The following is a 17,905-nucleotide window of genomic DNA, read 5'->3' on the forward strand; positions in this document are numbered from 1 at the left end:
TCAACCGTAGCACGCACGTTTAACCCAAGAGCTTTCTTCTTAAGTAAAGTTATCCATAGGTCAAGAAATGGGAGCAAGCAACCAGTTTACAGGAAGGAGCAAGAAAAAACAGAGAGCAAGAGGGAATCAGGAAGATGGAGAGGGAGATGCACAGGAAGTAGAAGGGAGGGACATTCAGTTAGAGGAGTTTGGTTGGAGATGGCATAGGAGAAGGAAGGCTTCTGGGACATGGGCTGAGGAGGGAGGTCAGCTGGGTGCCTTCTCTGCCTCCTGAGCTAGCAGGCTTTCACTCCAGCATCTGGCTCCATAGTCTTTATTGGTAAAATCGAACGATTGAGATTTTGTTGGTGGGGGGGGGGGGAGGAAGAACCCAACAGGAGTGTTACAGAACATTTCTTTTAGCTGCTTTTAGATTTTAGAGACCTATCTCTAAATCTAAAAGAGATTTTATTATGTATTACCAATTACAGTGAACTTCTGTTGTATATAAGTGATAGATACTTGTAAATGCTTGCTGTGAATATAATAGATTCTACCTTTTGTAACCAATAGATTGGTCTCTTTTAAAAAGATTTTATTTTCATTTTATATGTATGCAAGAGTATAGACCCAGAGAAGCCAGTTTAGTTTTAGGTGATCATGAACCACCCAAAGTGATAATATAACTCGGGTCCTCTACAAGAGCAGTAAGCAGTATGCACTTTTACCCATGGAACCACCTCTCCAGCCCCATTTTATTTTATTTCCTTTTGGTCTTTTGAGACAGGGTTTCTCTGTGTAGCCCTGGCTAACCTTGAGCTCACAGACGTCTCCCTGCTTGTCTCTGGAATTAAAGGCATGTGCCACCACACCAGGCTGGCATAGATTATTCTCCCTTTTTTTTTTTTTTTCCTTTAAAGCTTGACTATCTACATTATGTGTTTCTTTCTCTTTTTCCTCCTTTTGGTTTTTTGAGACAGGGTCTTAGTCCTGATCCTCCCAAATTGCTGGATTCAGGCATGTATTATGATGCCCAAATATGTGTTTCATTACTTCAAAGTATGCATATATAAAAAGTATTTGAATTTATAACCTGCAAATTCATGTCCCTGGGAAAAATAGGGCCATGTTTCTATAATTGTAGAATTTTGTGTTTGAAGTAAGAAAGGATTTTGGAAGTCATTTAGCACATCTACTTGTCAGCTAAAAACGTTTTTAAATTTTTAATTATATTTTTATTGAGAGAGAGTTTGTGTGTTCAAGTCACAATGTCCATGTGGAAGTTAGAGGACATCTTTCATGAGTAAGTGTTCTCCTTTCACATTGTAGGTCTCAGGGAGGGATCAGTCTCAGGTTATCATCATTGGTGAGAAGCACTTTTATCCACTGAGACATATTGCTGACCCTTAAACCCGTGTTTTGTTTTGCTTTGAGCCCAGGATGGTTTTGTGTGATTCAGACTGACCTTGAACTCACTATAGGTTATTTTACTTTATTTTAGACATGGTGTTCAGTATGTATCCTCACTGGCGTGGAACTAGAGATGAGCCTGCCACTGTGTTCTTAGTACCAGGATTAAAGGCATGTACCACTCCATCATGCCAACTAAATTTAATGTAGTAGATGGCATTCTCCAACTGACTGAGCTTATGTGCCCGGAAAATTGTCTTATTACACTTGGAAAATGATTTATCACATCTTTTAACAGAAGTGCAGTGCATAGGCCTGTTACGTCGATGGCCTAGCAGAGAAGATAAACATTAACCAGTTGTTCATATTACATCTGCAGTAGAACAGTAGTGTTTGATGGCAAGTGTTCTTATCTACCTTCTAACCAGTTTGTCCTCAGGGGATAAGAACATAAATAAAGTAACTTCCATTGGAGCTGTAGATGTAGCTCAGCCAAAAAACACTTGCCAAAGCATGCTAGACTTCCTGAATTCTAGCACACAAACCAGGCATTCCGTTTTTGTGCTTTTTACCATGATTTTTTAATGTTATTCATCTTTCTTGGCCTGGAATTGCTGTGTAGACCAGGCTGACTACGAATTTGCAGTAATCCTGCCCATGCCTTCAAATTCCTGGGATTACCAGAGTATACCACTCCCAGCTACATAATTGTTCTCTCCCCCACCAAGTTAAATCTTACTTGTTTTATATGTGTGTAGTTTGTTTTTTTTTTTTTTGCCTGCATGTCTGTTTACAACATGTATGTAGTGCCCAAAAAGACCAGAAAAGGGTGTCAGATCCTTTGGAACTGGAGTTTGTGGGTGCTAGAAATTGAATCTGTGTCCTGGAAGAAAATCCAGTGCTCTTAACCACTGAGCCATCTTTCCAGCCCTTAGATTCCATTTTTTTTTATGTACAATCATAGTCTGTTTGGCCTTTTTAACTCAGTGTAATTATTTTGAAATTCATGTTAGTTTCAAAATAATTGGTTCCTTGGTATGGATATACTATAATTTTAATATTCATTCAGCTATTGACAAATATTAAGTGTTTTCTAGTTTGTGAATACTATAAATTGAGCTGTTAGGAGCTTTTTTTGTTTTTGGTGTAGACAAAATGCTTTTATCCTTTTTTCTTAGGTGTAATAGCTGTATTCCTTGGCAGGTTGTATCATTTTACACTCCCATCAACCAAGTATGAAGTCTGTCTTTTTCTTCCTGATAGACACTGGCATCTCTACTTTCTAAACTGTCACTACTCTAAATTTGTAGGAGCTTGATGAAGCTCCAATTTGCATTTCCCTTATGAGTTATGTTTAGTATTTTTTCTTGTGTTTACTTTTACAATCTTTATCTGGTCCAGTGTCTGTCCAGGACTTTGGCTTTTTAAAAATACATTATGTTTATTATTAGCATTCTATTTATTCATCTTTGTTTTTGAGTCAGTTTTTAAAATTTTTATTTTATGATCATTAGCATTTTGCCTACATGTATATATCTTTGAGGGTATCAGAAGCCCTGGAACTGGAGTTACAGACAGTTGTGAGCTGCCATGTGGGTGCTGGGACTTAAACCTGGATCCTCTGGAAGAGCAGCCAGTGCTCTTTACCGCTGAGCCACCTCTCCAGCCCCGACTTTGGCCTTTTAAAAGGTGGGTTCTTTGTCATACTATTGAGACTTAAGAAAAGTGTGTTTGTTTCCAGATAAAATGTTAGATGGGCTTGCAAAGATTTTTCTCCTCCTTTTGCTTCTTCTACAGTTAATTCAAAACATACGTTCTTAATTTTGTTTAAGTTCAATTTTTCCACTTTTCCTTTGGGTTGTATTTTTCATCTTTGCGTAAAGAAAACCTCCCACCTTAAGAACATTAAGAAACCTGTAATTCCCCTCTAGAGATTTTATAGTTTTAGGTATATAGTCCATTTGAATTAATTTTTTATTAGGTAAACATTGCTTTTGTAAAAATTTGAATTTCTAATTAAACACTATTTGTTGAAACACATCCTTTCTCTTTTGAACTGGTTTTGTGCCTCGTGAGAGTCAGTAGTCAGACATGTAGGACTGCATTTCTGGGTTCGATTCTGTGTTATTCTTTGCTGCCAACAGCACACTTATTTTGCTCTTTTCAAATAGTATATTATGAAAGTGATATTGCATGTAGAAACAGGAAAGGTGGTACTTGCCAAGGATTGGAGAGTATGGAGAATATGGAGGTTTTGTTTGATTTGATTTGGTTTTTCGAGACTGGGTTTCTCTGTGTAGACCAGGCTGATCTCAAACTCACAGAGATATGCCTGCATCTGCCTCGTTGGAATTAAAGACGTTCACCACTTTGCCGAGTTTGGAGTTCTTATCTTTTTCTAAAAATAAATTTCCAATATTTCAAGTTGCGTGGATGAGTGTTAGTGACTGTTGCAGAAGATGTGAATAAATTCGCTGCTGTAGAGCTGTAGGTGTAGGCTTGTGCAGATAGTTGTTACGCTACTTATTTCACCCCAACTTTTAAAAAGTTGAACAGTGTCTGGTACAAAATGTATTCAACTTTTAATTGCTTAATAGAATACCTGTCAACATGAATGAGGCCCAGGGCTCAATCTTCAGCACTGCCAGACAAAGCAAAAGAATCCTAGAGTGGTTGTCTTAAAAACAATGGGGCTTGTTGGGTGGTGGTGGTGGCACACGCCTTTAATCCTAGCACTCAGGGAGGCAGAGGCAGGTGGATCTCTGTGAATTCAAGGCCAGCCTGGTCTAAAGAGTGAGTTCCTGGACAACCAGAGATACACAGAGGAAACCCTACTTCAAAAAAGCAAAAACAACAAACAAAAAAGATGGGGCTTGGACTGGAGAGATGACTATATTTAAGATGAGGCAGAGATCAGCTTTCAAACAGCTAAAAGCCATGTCATTCCCTCTTACACATTTAGGATGGTGATGCTTTTAATCATATATGGCAAATCATAAATCTTGGGGCTAGGGTTGTAATTCAATTGGTGAGTATTTGCTAAACATGCAGGAAACCTTGGGTTCTAGTCCCAGAATCCATTAACCAGGCTGGGTGGCATAAGTCTGTAATCCAAGCTCTTGGAAGAGCACGTTTAAGATCATTGTTAACCTGGCAGTGGTGGTGCACGCCTTTAACCCCAGCACTTGGAAGGCAGAGGCAGGCGGGTCTCTGTGAGTTCAAGGTAAGCCTGGTCTACAGAGTGAGTTCCAGGACAGCCTCATATTTAAATTTTTTAAATACCTTTCTTATTTTTTTATATTTATGTATTTATTATGTATACAATATTCTGTCTGCGTATATGCCTGCATGCCAGTAGAGGGCTCCAGACCTCACTACAGATGGTTGTGAGCCATCGTGTGGTTGCTGGAAATTGAACTCAGGGCTGGAAATTGAACTCAGGACCTTTGGAAGAGCAGGCAATGCTCTTAACCGCTGAGCCATCTCTCCAGCCCCATATTGAAATTTTTTTTTAAATATTTATTTATTTACTTATTACATATACAACATTCTGTTTGTGTGTATGCCTGCAGGCCAGAAGAGGGCACCAGACCTTATTACAGATGGTTGTGAGCCACCATGTGGTTGCTGGGAATTGAACTCAGGACCTTTGGAAGAGCAGGCAATGCTCTTAACCACTGAGCCATCTCTCCAGCCCCCATATTTAAATTTTTTAAAAGATGTTTTTATTTTATGTGTATGAAGGTTTGCCTGTGTGTATGTGCACCGTGTGCATGCCTGGTACCTTTTGGAGGTTGTTGGCCAGAACCCCTGGAGCTGGAGTAGATGGTTGTGAGTGATGGAAATCAGGCCCAGCTTCCCAGTAATGGAAGCAAATGCCCTTTAGCCATTTAGCCTTTTCCAGCCCCAGTTAACTCCTTTTAGATTAATTGAAGTAAAATATATATGGCATAAAATACTTAACATGGAGTGGGATTTACTGTGTGTATTTCTGGCCTCAGATTCTTGAGTTCAATCTTTTTTCTGTTTTAACTTCCTCTTTTTGTTCTTTTGTATGTATCGCCACACCTGTGTCTAGTTAATTACAGTGGTATATTCATTTATGGTGTTGTACAACAGAACTTTTTCATCTTCCCCAAATGAAACTGTTCATTAATCACTTAAATCCCTATTCTCTCCTTTCCCCCTTTCTGTGAATTTGACTGATCTAGTATGTACCTTTTCGCCTTCTTTTTCGAGACAGTGTCTCTCTCTCTCTCTCCATAGCCCTAACTATCCTAGAATTCAGTGTAGACCAGGTTGGCCTGAATCACAGAGATCCAACCGCCTCTGCCTCCTAAGTGCTGGGATTAAAGGTGTGTGCCATCAAGCCTGGCTTTTTCTCCCAGTTTTTAAAATTTGTCCGTGGATGTGTATTTCTTTTTTTTTTTTAAATATTTATTTATTTATTATGTATACAATATTCTGTCTGTGTGTATGCCTGCAGGCCAGAAGAAGACACCAGACCTCATTACAGATGGTTGTGAGCCACCATGTGGTTGCTGGGAATTGAACTCAGGACCTTTGGAAGAGCAGGCAGTGCTGTTAACCACTGAGCCATCTCTCCAGCCCCCCGTGGATGTGTATTTCTCTAGGTGTGTGAGTGCCTCGGATGCTGTGGGAGTGAGTCAGTTCTCTCCTACATGTGCATCCCAGGGCTTGAACTTCGGCTCCTATTTATCAATAACTGGTGGTCTCTGAACTATCTCAGCTGCTCCCAGTTTCATTCTTTTGCATGTGGGTGTCTTGTTTCCTAGGAGTAGTTAATGAAAAGCTTGTCTTTCATATTGAATGGTCTTGTTGCAGATTTTGAAAATTATTTCACCATGTACATAAGATTTATTTCTAGACTATATGTTGGATTCCATTGGTCTCTGTAACTCAATTCAAAATTTTAAATTATATTATAAAAAATTTTAGCCACATGGTGGTGAGACTGTTGTTGGATGGGCACAGTGACACAGCCTGTAATCTCATTACTTCAGAGGCAGAGGTGTAGGATCAGGAATTCAAGACCAGCACAGGCTACACTATACCCTGCCTCAAAAAAAAAAAAGAACAAACAACAGAAATACAATAAAAAGAATTGTAAGCCAAGTAAGATACTGTATTTCTCCATTAAGCTTATCTTTTTGTCTATGCAAAAAAAAAAAAACCCTCTTAACTCAAAAGAATAGTCTATTCTGGAGCCGGATGTGAGTGGCAGTGGTCTGGGAACATGGATTCATGCTTCTAGTCACACTAGTTTAGATCAGACAGACATTGGGTGGTCAATGAATAGCTTTAAAGGGGACTAAAATAACCCAAGGCCTTTGGCTGTGTAGAATCTTTGACGCAGGTGTGACTACACTGTGTCAAAAAAAACAAAAACAAAAAAAACAAACAAAACCCAACAGATCGCACTTTAAAATTCGTATTTAAAATATACTGTTTTATGTGATAGCTCTTTAGTGCGCCACTTTCTTTTACTGATACTAGGATTGTAATTGAAATTAACAGAAGTTATGGGACTAGAAATTCTCTTTATAGTCCATTCTAAGAGAATAGTCATGAGGCCACCAAGTTCCAGTGGATAGTTTTAACTCTGTGGTCACTAAGCAAAACAAGAAGGTATGGATGTGGGAAAAGAGGTCATGACAGAGGTGGTGAATGATAAAGGGTAGAGTACCTTATATATAATTTATTAAATTGTCAAAAAGATCAAGTTAAGACAATAAGATAGTCATGAAGTAAAACCTTAGACATACGGGAACTTATCTTAATGTTATATTCAGTATTGCAGAGTTAAGAGACCAGAGCAAGATGTGGTGGTAGTAGACACCTGTAATTCCAGCATTTAGACTGAACCAGGAGTATTGTGAGTTCAAGGCCAACCTGAGGTACATTAGTACATTACTAAGTTTTAGGGCCAGCCTTGGTTACATATTTGAGTTCCTGCCTGAAAAAGTCAAAACAAAGCTGGGTGATCATGGTGCATGCCTTTAATCCCAGCATTAGCATTTGAGAGGCAGAGCCAGGAGGATCTCTGTGAGTTCCAGGACAGTTAGGGCTGTTACACAGAGAACCCTGTCTTGGGGAGGGGGATGCGGGGGAGACAAGCGACAAAACAAAAGTTAGAAATTATGATGTCCATAATGGAATTGGCTTCTGTACAAGGTTCTTGTGCAACATTGAGAGCACAGTGAAAATCTACAGTGTGGCTAGAGATAGAACTCAGTGGAAGAGAGCTCACCCAGCATGCCAAACTGAGTGGTGGTCACTCAGCAAAAATAAAAATAAAGTCAAAGGAAACCTACAATAAATGTAGAGACATGGCATCAGCATAAAATACTTCACTTTATACATTGAGGAAACTCCTAAACTTGCCTGTTAACAGTGATCTGTTTCTGGTTTGTGTTTTTATGCATTATGGGAAAACGTGTGTATTTAAAGATATACTATAGTTATGGCAAAAGCAAGAAGCATGTTTGTTGTAATAGGAGCGGCGGGGCTGCGTCCCCAGCACCCTGGCCGCCTGGCTAGCTTATGCCCCGAAATAACAACACACAAATTGTATTCTTTTAAACACTGCTTGGCCCATTATATCTAGCCTCTTCTCGGCTAACTCTCGCACCTGGACTAGCCCATTTCTAAGTATCTGTGTAGCCCACGAGGTGGCTTACCAGGGAGATTCTAGCCTACGTCCATCCTGGGTCGGAGCTTCATTGCGTGTGCCTCAGAGAAGCAGAGTTATCGCATCTGGAGAGGGGAGCATGGCGTCTCTTAGCTCACTTCCTCTTCCTCCCAGCATTCTGTTCTGTTTACTCCTCCCACCTATGTTTTAGCCTATGAGGCCAAGCAGTTTCTTTATTACTTAACCAATGACCTTCCTCCATCATTTCCCCTTTTTCTGTTTAAACAAAAAGGAAAGGCTTTAACATAACTAAAACTGAAAATGAGATGAAGCTAGAAAGCATATTTGACCCATGGCAGGATCACTTTCTAACTAAAATAGTCTGGGGAGAAGGGGATGATGGATTGAATGCAGTGAAACGTTATCAGGGTGTGGATGAAGAACTGTAGATGGATGGATAACAAGTAAGCCAGATTCCTGAACTCCAAGCAGCTGTTACCTAATGTGCGGCTTATGCGGTGGGTCACAGCAGCAGCACAGATAGAAGACTCTGGAGTGGACTGGACTTTAGTTAACTTCCTGAGCTGGCGCAGCCCACTCTTCTCTTCCCATTCAGGTTAAGGGTAGACCTGTGTAGTCCTCATGGCTAATTGATGGTAAGTCTCAGTCCTGACCATCTCTGAAGCCCTCACATCCCCCTTTTACCTTTCTCTTTAAAACTTTGCCCTCTGCTTCAGGAGTAAGGTTCAACTGCTGACATCCCAACAGTATACTTACATCACTCGAATTTAGAATTTATTTTGTTTTATTTGTTTCTAGAAAAGATTACTCGGTGTAGTTGTGACTGTCTTAGAACTCACTCTGTCGACCAGGCTGGCCTTGGATTCAGAGATCTGCCCGCCTCTGCCTTCTAAGTGCTGTGATTAAAGGTGTGCCCGGGTAGATTTAGAATTTGGCCCCCACCCAATAACACATAAAACAGGTCTATAATCCCATAATCCCAGCATTTAGAAGGTTGAAGCAAGTGAATTAGAAATTCAAAGTCATCCTTGCCTAAATGGGAAGTTTGAGGCTGACTAGGGACCCTATCAATACTTTTTTTTTTTTAAGTAGCAGCACAAGGTGCAAGAGTTAGGGTTTAATTAGCCACTTCCTCATTGTATGTAAGCAGACTGCTGCTAGCCAGAGTCTAGCATGCTTGAAATGCTAGGTTTAGCCGTACCCCCCCCCCACACCACACACACAGGCCTTGATCAGAGAGACCCACCTGTCTCTGCCTCTCAAGTGCTGAGATTAAAGCCCTGTATCACCACCACATGACTTTTTAAAGGGTAAGCTGTTAAGGATTATGCCTTTTCCTTCCTTTCTAATCCTAGCACAGATCGCTTCTGCATTCTGGGATTCTCCAGATAATCTGTATTCTCTACCCTGATGATGCTATAATCTTGTTTCCATCTGTGTAAGAGAATCCAGTGGCCTAACCTGTCTTCTACCCAGGCAGACCATAGAGATTTGGTTCACTCTTCAGCTTGTCTTCCCTTTCCCACTGTGTGGCATTGACATACTTCTGAACAAAATTCTTCCTTTTCTTGCTTTCAAATTTGTACTTACTTTATGTGTATAGGTGTTTGGTCTGCGTGTAAGTCTTATTGCTTTTCTTAACATCACCCATTTGAATATTTTTAATTACGTGAATTTGTCAGTCTATGTGTGGGTATGTGGATATGAGTGCCAGTGCATGTGGAGGCTGTAAGAGGGTGCTAGGGTTTTAAAGGCAGTTGTGAGCTGCCCAGCAGGGTTGGTGTGTATGTTTGCTGGGAGTTTGAGTCCTCAACAAGAACAGCATGTCCAGCCTGATGTGGTAACGCTTAATTCCAGCACTCACGAGGCAGCGGCAGGTAGAACTCTTGAGTTTGAGGCCAGCCTGGTCTACATAGCGAGTTCAATGACAGCCAGAGCTACATAACAGAGAGACTCTGTCTCAGGACAAGAACACTATGTACTCCCCCGCCCCCTGGTTTTTGAGACAGGGTTTCTCTGTGTAACAGCTGGAACTAACTCTGTAGACCAAGCTGGCCTTGAACTCAGAGAGATTCCCTGTCTCTGCCTCCCAAGTGCTGGGATTAAAGGTGTGTGCCACCACCGCCCAGCACACTGTGTATTCTTAATGAACACTTACTGTGACTGAGCCATCTCTGTAGATCCAACATCACCCATTTTTAATTTGTTCTCTGTTCACCAACACTACGAATAGAATGATCCAAAGCTGGACATCTTGTTATTTCTCTTAAGAGCCCATCATCATAAATACAGTCCCTTGTTGACTAAAGCATCGCCATGTGATTCCTGACTGTAATAGGGTGAAAGCCCTTAGGAAGGGCCAATTCCATACTACAAGCCCAGTGAATATAACTATGATTTTCTGTGGATAAATTAATAAATTTTTATAAATAGATTAATAAACTAAAATTGAGATGTATCCTTTGCATAAAATGTGACCACCCTGAAATTACTCTCTCCTGATAATTTCATAAAATAAAATACAAAGATGACAGAACTAGTCCACAATCCTGTAATCATTGCAATCTAGTTGTGTTAACAGTTTTTAATCCAGCTCTTTGTGGTCCTTTTCACCGTATGCATTGATTCTTTAATGTACAAATATCTTGCATTTGTACCACATCCCAAGAACTGGAGAGCATTCAGATTTGCAGAAGGGAGCTATTGGAGCAATTCTGATGAAATTGTCGTGAACTTGGAATAAGTCACTAGCTACTGACGTGGTGGGTGGGCTGAGTTATTTTTTGAGCTAAAATCAACAAACTTTGTGATGATTCCAACATTATTTTTAGTTTTGGCTCCTGAAAAGAGGCAGAGGAAATGAAAACAGGTGTATTCTCTGTGGAAGATGTTTGGTTTTGTACATGATGGTGTTTGAGACTTGAATAGGCCATCCAGATGAAAATTTTTTTAATTTTTTATTAATGATTTAATTAATTACGTATACAACATTCTGCTTGCATGTGTCCCTGCAGGCCAGAAGAGGACACCAGATCTTATTACAGATGGTAGTGAGCCACCATGTGGTTGCTGGGAATTGAACTTAGAACCTCTGGAAGAACAGTCAGTGCTCTTAACCTCTGAGCCATCTCATCTCTCCAGCCCCCCAGATGAAAATTTTTAATAGGAATTTGAAATATATAGCAAGGGCTTGAGGAATTGTTCTCATGATAGTCTGCCTGGAACTTCAGTAAAAGCATCCTTTAAGAGTATTTAAATACAGCTGGAGCGGTGGTGGCACACACCGTTAATCCCACAATTTGGGAAGCAGAGGCAGGCGAGTCTCCGTTAGTTCGAGGCCAGCTTGGTCTACAGAGTAAGCTCCAAGACTTCCACAGAGAAACTCTGTCTCGAAAAACAAAAAAAAAAAAAACAAACCAAAAAAGAGTATTTAAATAGTTAAACAAGGTACTTTTTCAAACATGCATATCTGGTTTTATTTGTGAACCAATGAGTTTACTAAAAGGCAGGGAAATTTCATTAGTTTGACCTCTGTAGAATGCCACTGGACTTGAAAGGGTTGTATTTATTGTGATTTACCCCATTTCAGCTTTGTTCAGAAAAGAACAAGAAAACTTTAATTCTTTTGTTTTTGTTTTTTGATTTTTTTTTTTGAGACAGGGATTCCCTGTGTAGTCCTAACTGTCCTGGAACTCACTTTATAGACCAAGTTGGCCTTGAACTCAGATCCACCTGCCTCTCCTGAGTGCTGGGACTAAAAGTCTGAGCCATCATCACCAGCAAGAAAACTTTTCTTAAATGCTTCTGATGGGATTTTGCTTATATGAGTTATTTATGTTATTTGGACAAATATAATTCATTCATCTTAATCTTGCATTAAAAACAATAAAACTTTGGGAGTATAGTTTAGTGGTAGAGAATTTACTTACCAAGTACAAGGCCTTTGGTTTAGTCTCTAGTAGCACCAAAATAAATAAATTAATAAATAGCAAAAAACCAGTGAATATTGTTTTAGGGGCTCTTGAAATCCTCAGCATGATTCTAGTGGGTATTTTAAGAAGAGACCATTATTTAATTTGAAGTCACATGGTGGGGGGGAGGTAAGGATTTAAGAATATAAAAAATAGAAATCAAGAGGCTAGGGAGACGACTCAGCACTAAAAAGCATATACTATTATAGAGGAGTTGGCTTGCAGCATCCACATTGGTTGACTCACAAGGGATCAAGGTCTAGAGGTAGCCTCCTCAGCCACCAGCACCGTGTGTGTCCAAGTGTATGTGTTTAAGAATAAAATAAGATACCAAGCATAATGGCACACGCCTTCACAGGCAGAGGCAATGGATCTCTGCGAATTTGAGGCCAACCAAAAATATGTATTGAAACCCTGTGTCAAAGTAAAACAAAATCTTAAAAAAAAAAAAAAAAAAAAAAGAGGAAAGGAAAAAAAGGGAAAAAACCAACACAATGAAATCAAATCCCAAGTCTTGGATACTTGAAAGGGTGTGACCTGGACTGTGGCTGTAGCTTAGTAGGTGGAGTGCCTGATTTGCTTGATCTCCAGCACAGCAGCAGTTGAGCATGGTGGACACACCTGTAATCCCAGCACTCCACACGGACGAGGTCAGCTGGGGCTACTTAAAACCCTGTTTGCGGGAGGGAGTGATTTGATTAAATGATATTTTCTGAAAATACAGAAGGCCATTTAGTTGTAGCTTAGTAGGTATTCAGGTACATTCAATGTGTTGAGAGCATTTTACCATATGCAGTACGGTGGTTTATCATATCATTAGAGGCTTTCTTTGTTTTGTTTTTTCAATCAGAATTTATGGTAAAGATCTTTTGTTATTCTTGTTGTTTTGATGTAGGCTGTCATGTAACCTAGGCCACCCTCACTCAGACTGTGAAGTCAAAGATTACCTTTAACTCCTGACCCTCAGGCCAAAACACTTGGCATTGCAGCCCTGGCATTATAGGTGTGCAGCCCACCCAGCTCAGAAAGGGATCCTTTTGGTTTTCAAGGCAGGGTTTCTGTCCTTAAACTCAATTATGTAGACCAGACTGGCCTCGAACTCACAGAGAACTGCCTGTCTCTGCTTCCTGAGTGCTGGGATTAAAAGCGTGCGCACCACTACTCAGCTCAGAAAGAGATCTTAATATGAGCACTCAAGTGTAGAAAGTTTGGAATCCTGCACTGTTGCTGTAGTTTGTGTGTGTGTGTGTGTGTGTGTGTGTGTGTGTGTGTGTGTGTTTGGGGGGTGCGTTTATATGTGCCTGACACTTGTGTGGAGACAGGGCATCTTGCAGGAGCCATACTCCTTTCACCATATAGGGCCCAGGGGTTGAACTCAGGTCATCAGGTTGGTAGCCAGTGTAATTAACAGTTAGCCATCTTAATAGCCCTATTTGTAGTTCTTTAGACAGGAAATTCCAAAAGGTAAGTTAGAAGTCTTTACAGAAATTATTCTGTAAAAACTTGAGGTCACATAGAATTCACTCATCATCACGCTGCTTTCTGTACTGTTAGGAGTAGCCCTAACTAGAAGCCTAATTTTATTAGGAACTCGACAGACCAGTTAGAATGTGTTCTCTAGAGGGAAAATGATAATCCTGCCAATGTAGGCACTATACATAAAATCATACCAGGTTTATTTGGTTTTTGTTTTTTGAGACAGGGTTTCTCAGTGTAACAGATCTGACTGTCCTGGAACTCACTTTGTAGACCCAGCTGACCTCCAGCTCACAAAGATATCCCTGCCTGTGCCTCCCTGAATGCTGGAATTAAAGGCATTCACCACCACTTCCCAGCTTCACACACAAGGTTCTTGGTGCCTTTTTTCAAGGAATAAAAGTAAAGGCTCATGTAGATTACAAGAGTAAGAAAGAATACTTTGTTCAAAAGCGAGCTAGTATAGCTCAGGATTTGGCTGTCAAGAGTGACAGTGGGTCATAGGAATTAGAGACACTCTAGTGTCCCAGGTTATTTCCTGGGGCTTTGCTTACAGGGTGCAAGCAAAAGGAGGGACCCATTGTTAATGGTCATAATTTGGGCTCTTCTCTATTTTGGTTGACAGACTTGAGTTGTCCCTTCTGCTGATGTCTCTGATTTTAATTATATATAGTATATTTATATTTATACCTAGGGATAAGATGGTAAATAGGAAATTCTAAAAGTTCAACTCAGGACAATTTGCCACATATCTCTCCATTGTGGATATATTTGGGCGTATATTTGAATAATGTCTACAAAGGGGAAGGAGAAACTCTGTTACTGGGAATAGGGTGTGTGTATATAACAACTCTCCTCTCCTTTTCCCTCTTCAATTTAATGTTGTATTAACCAAACTTGCTACTTGTAATTCTACATGAATGGGGATTCCCAGCACAAGCATATTATGGCTCTTCTCTTCAGATTTTGTCCTGTCAGAAGAACTGTTCTGTATTCTGCTAACTCCAGAGGGATGATTCATTATTTGGTGAATGTAGAATCCTCTAAACAAACCAGGGCCTAAAAAGACAGTGTGTAAGTGTGTGCTAGGAAAGAAGGAACAAATAGTACTTTTGAGAACAAAAAACCAATTTGTTTAATTTTTATTTGTAAAATGATTATTGTTATTTTTTAGACCTTACTGCAATATGCAAGCAACAAGAATGCGTCAGAACACATTGCGTATCTTCTGGAGGTATACCGCCTTGCTATCCAAAGCTTTGCCAGCGCACGTCCATTTTTAACTACTGAATGTGAAGATGTCCTCTTAGTGCTGGGCAGATTAGTCCTGTAAGTTTAAGCACTTAAATTACTTAAGAATTGAGTATTGTTGGTTGTGCTGTTTGCCTGACTTCTCTTTACAGCGACACTGTTTATTATGAAAAAACACCAGTTCCCTTTGCTCTGAGCTTTCACCCCTAAATTCTCAGGAGATAAAGTCTAAGTGAAGCTCCAGCTAAATAAAATCCATAGCTATCTTTAGGGTCACTTTTCTTACTCAGGCTTGTACCATAAGTCCGATTCATTTCCCTTCTCTTTCTCTTAGTTATAGATTGTATGTTAAACAGTGTTCTGTGACCATGACCAAATGCCAGAGAAAACCAACTTGAAAAGGATTGTTTTGGCTCAGTTTTGGAAGTTTTAGTCCATCATGAGAAGGAGGCTTGGCCAAGTAAAGCTGTCTCACCATGAAGCAAGAAGCAGAGAATGCCCACAGGCTGGGCTGACTCCACTATCCTCCTTTAAGCCACCTGATCCTCAGTCTGCAGACAGTACTAGTAATGCTCACCTAATGGAAGTCTCTCCTTAGCTCATCATTTGTGGAAACACTCTCCCAAATACACTTACAGGTGTGCTCTGCCCATTTTCTAGGAATCTCAGTCTAATCAAGTTGGCAATTATCATAGAATTAATTATCATAGATTGAGGATCTGGAAACTGGTGTTTTTGAGAAACACCATATACTTTGGAGAAGAAGATAATGTTCTCAGTTACATCATTTGAACCAAAAATAATTTTACCAACACAAAAAAAAATCAGTAAAGTTCATAGATATTTAGCTGTTTTAATATTAGGTTGCCCAATAACAGACAGAATTATACCATTAACATACTTGTTTCATCAACAGCTGTTGAGGTGTAGGCTGGTGCTGCCTCATTTGGACCCTGCATTGCTGACTGAGATCCATGCTAGGAAGGGTAGTCTGTTACTTCTGTACTAGCCCTACCTGTTTCTATTCTGTTCATTACAGAATAATCTTGGACATCATACTTTTGTGGAAGCATTATTAGCATTCTACTTTTAATCCGATTATTCTCCCTACTAGGTCCCACTCACTTCCTACCACTTGATACCAGGCAGAGTGATCAAAGCTGTAAGGTTTAGGAAAATATGCTGGATTGATATTTTGAGTTGTTCTTTTTTAATGTTTTTCTGAATCTTTTAAAAAGATCTCTTCCTGTTCCTTCTTTTCTGTGCCTGGGGAGTGGTTAGGGTAGAGAGAAGAAACTCTTTTGCTTCCTTTTTAGAAGTGAAGAAATCACTTTGCTGATCGTTCTGCTTCCTTTGCAAGTGATAGGGAACTGATGTGGGTGACAGGCAACTTCTCTTTATCACTATGTCAGCTAAATTCACAGTATCCCCAGATCCTAGTTTTTTTGGTCTCTTGGTATAGGTAACCTTCCCATACCAAGCTGACTTTTTTGGAAGGTTCGTATATTTCTAAACTTTATTAAAATAATAATAAAGTAAACATAAAGCATTATATATTTTTCTTTTCTGTTTTTAATACTTGAAAAGCCAGAACAATTTCAAAGAAAAATTTAAAGAGGATAAGTATTTAAAATAGTTCGAGCAAGTATAAAAGTTTTGCATATTGCTTTCATGTTGTACTAAATTTTTGCTGTAACCTCCTTATGTGTTTACTTAGTTATTTGTATTTTAGGAGTTGTTTTGAATTGCTGCTTTCAGTGCCTGAAAGTGAACTGCCCTGTGAAGTCTGGGTACCATTCCTTCAGTCTCTACAGGTGAGTCAAGTTTAATTAAGAAAAATTCTCTGCTTAGTTCCCCAAGACATTTACTCTTAACAAAGTAAACTTTGAAACATAGAACAAAACAAGCTAATTGCATATTCATATATTTATAATCAAAAAGTAAAATATTCAGATTGTTCATAACACCCTTCTGTCTTGCCAGTCAATATATATCTCTAAATCAGTGAAACTTGTGCTATACATTCTACGCACGCATTATCCTCACAGGGCACCACTCAAGCTCTTGTGGGGGAATGGATTAGAAAATGCGAGTGTCTTGCCCAGCAACAGGTGTCAAATGATCCATTAGGGTAGAAGCTGAGAATTGGAGAGATGCTTTAACCAGTAAAATGCCTGCCTTGCAAGCTTGAGGACCTGAGTTTGTTTCCCCAGAACCCAGGCCCTAAATTCCCAACGGCGGATGGGAGACAGAAACGAAGAGCCCTTAGAGAGCGTGTGTCTGCCTAGCCTGTTTGGCAAAGCTCCAGGCCTCTTGAACAAAAGAAATTGGTGAAATGCCTCAGGAACAACATTGACCTCTGTGTGCACACACCTGCTTATACACACATGCACACACAGAGACAGACAGACAGACAAACATCAAATAATTATCAGTCATTTAATTATTGTCACTAATTAAGGGTCACTGCTTTGCACTTTATTTTATATCTTTTATGTTCCTTAATCAAGTAAACTTTATAATGTGACGATTGAGTCCCTATTTACAAACAAGGAGGCACATATAGGAAACTTAGCTTGCCCAGAGTAACACCCACCTTCAGACTCAGAACCTTTATTAACTTTATTATTATCTTGGGCACACATTTCAAAGTAACTTGGACCTGTTTCATATGTGTGCAGATAAAGATTCGCATATTTAAAACGCACTTCAGAGTATAGGAATCTTATTTCCTCTGGGGTGCATACTAAGAAATGAAATGATTATAGTATTTTTCTCCTTGGGGAGAATAAAATTCTTTGTCATATTCCTGGCCTATTTTAAACCCTGTAATGTGGTCCTAACTTCTCATATATACAAATGGCCTTCAGAGTCATCTTTCCTGTCTGGCATGTTGATTTCTGCTTTTGTTTGGGGTTTGTTTGTTTGTGTGTGAAATGATCACACTGTGGCCCTGGTTTAGCTGAAATCCAAGCCGGGACTGTCCTTGAACTCAATCTTTAGCCCAAACAGGCCACAACCTCGTGACAGTCCTACTCCAGCCTCCTGAGTGCTGGAATTACAGGCATGCAGCACTGTGCCCAGCTGAGACACATGTTCTTGCTGGAGATAATGTGATTTTGCTCATGTTATGTGAGCACTTGTA

General features: G+C 39.8%; 1 protein-coding gene across 1 annotated transcript in view; it reads left to right on the forward strand.

The window, feature by feature from the left end:
- The window catches only part of Rlf (RLF zinc finger), a 71,008-nt gene that overhangs the window by 14,746 nt on the left and 38,357 nt on the right, over positions 1-17,905 (forward strand). The window contains exons 2-3 of the mRNA XM_041651908.1: positions 14,684-14,838; positions 16,493-16,574. Of these exons, the coding sequence (XP_041507842.1) occupies positions 14,684-14,838; positions 16,493-16,574 (237 nt within the window). The remainder of the gene's footprint in view (positions 1-14,683; positions 14,839-16,492; positions 16,575-17,905) is intronic.

The sequence above is a fragment of the Microtus oregoni genome, unplaced genomic scaffold, assembly GCF_018167655.1.
Source record: "Microtus oregoni isolate MIOR12 unplaced genomic scaffold, Mior012 000005F_ref0000423, whole genome shotgun sequence".
Taxonomy (NCBI): Eukaryota; Metazoa; Chordata; class Mammalia; order Rodentia; family Cricetidae; genus Microtus; species Microtus oregoni.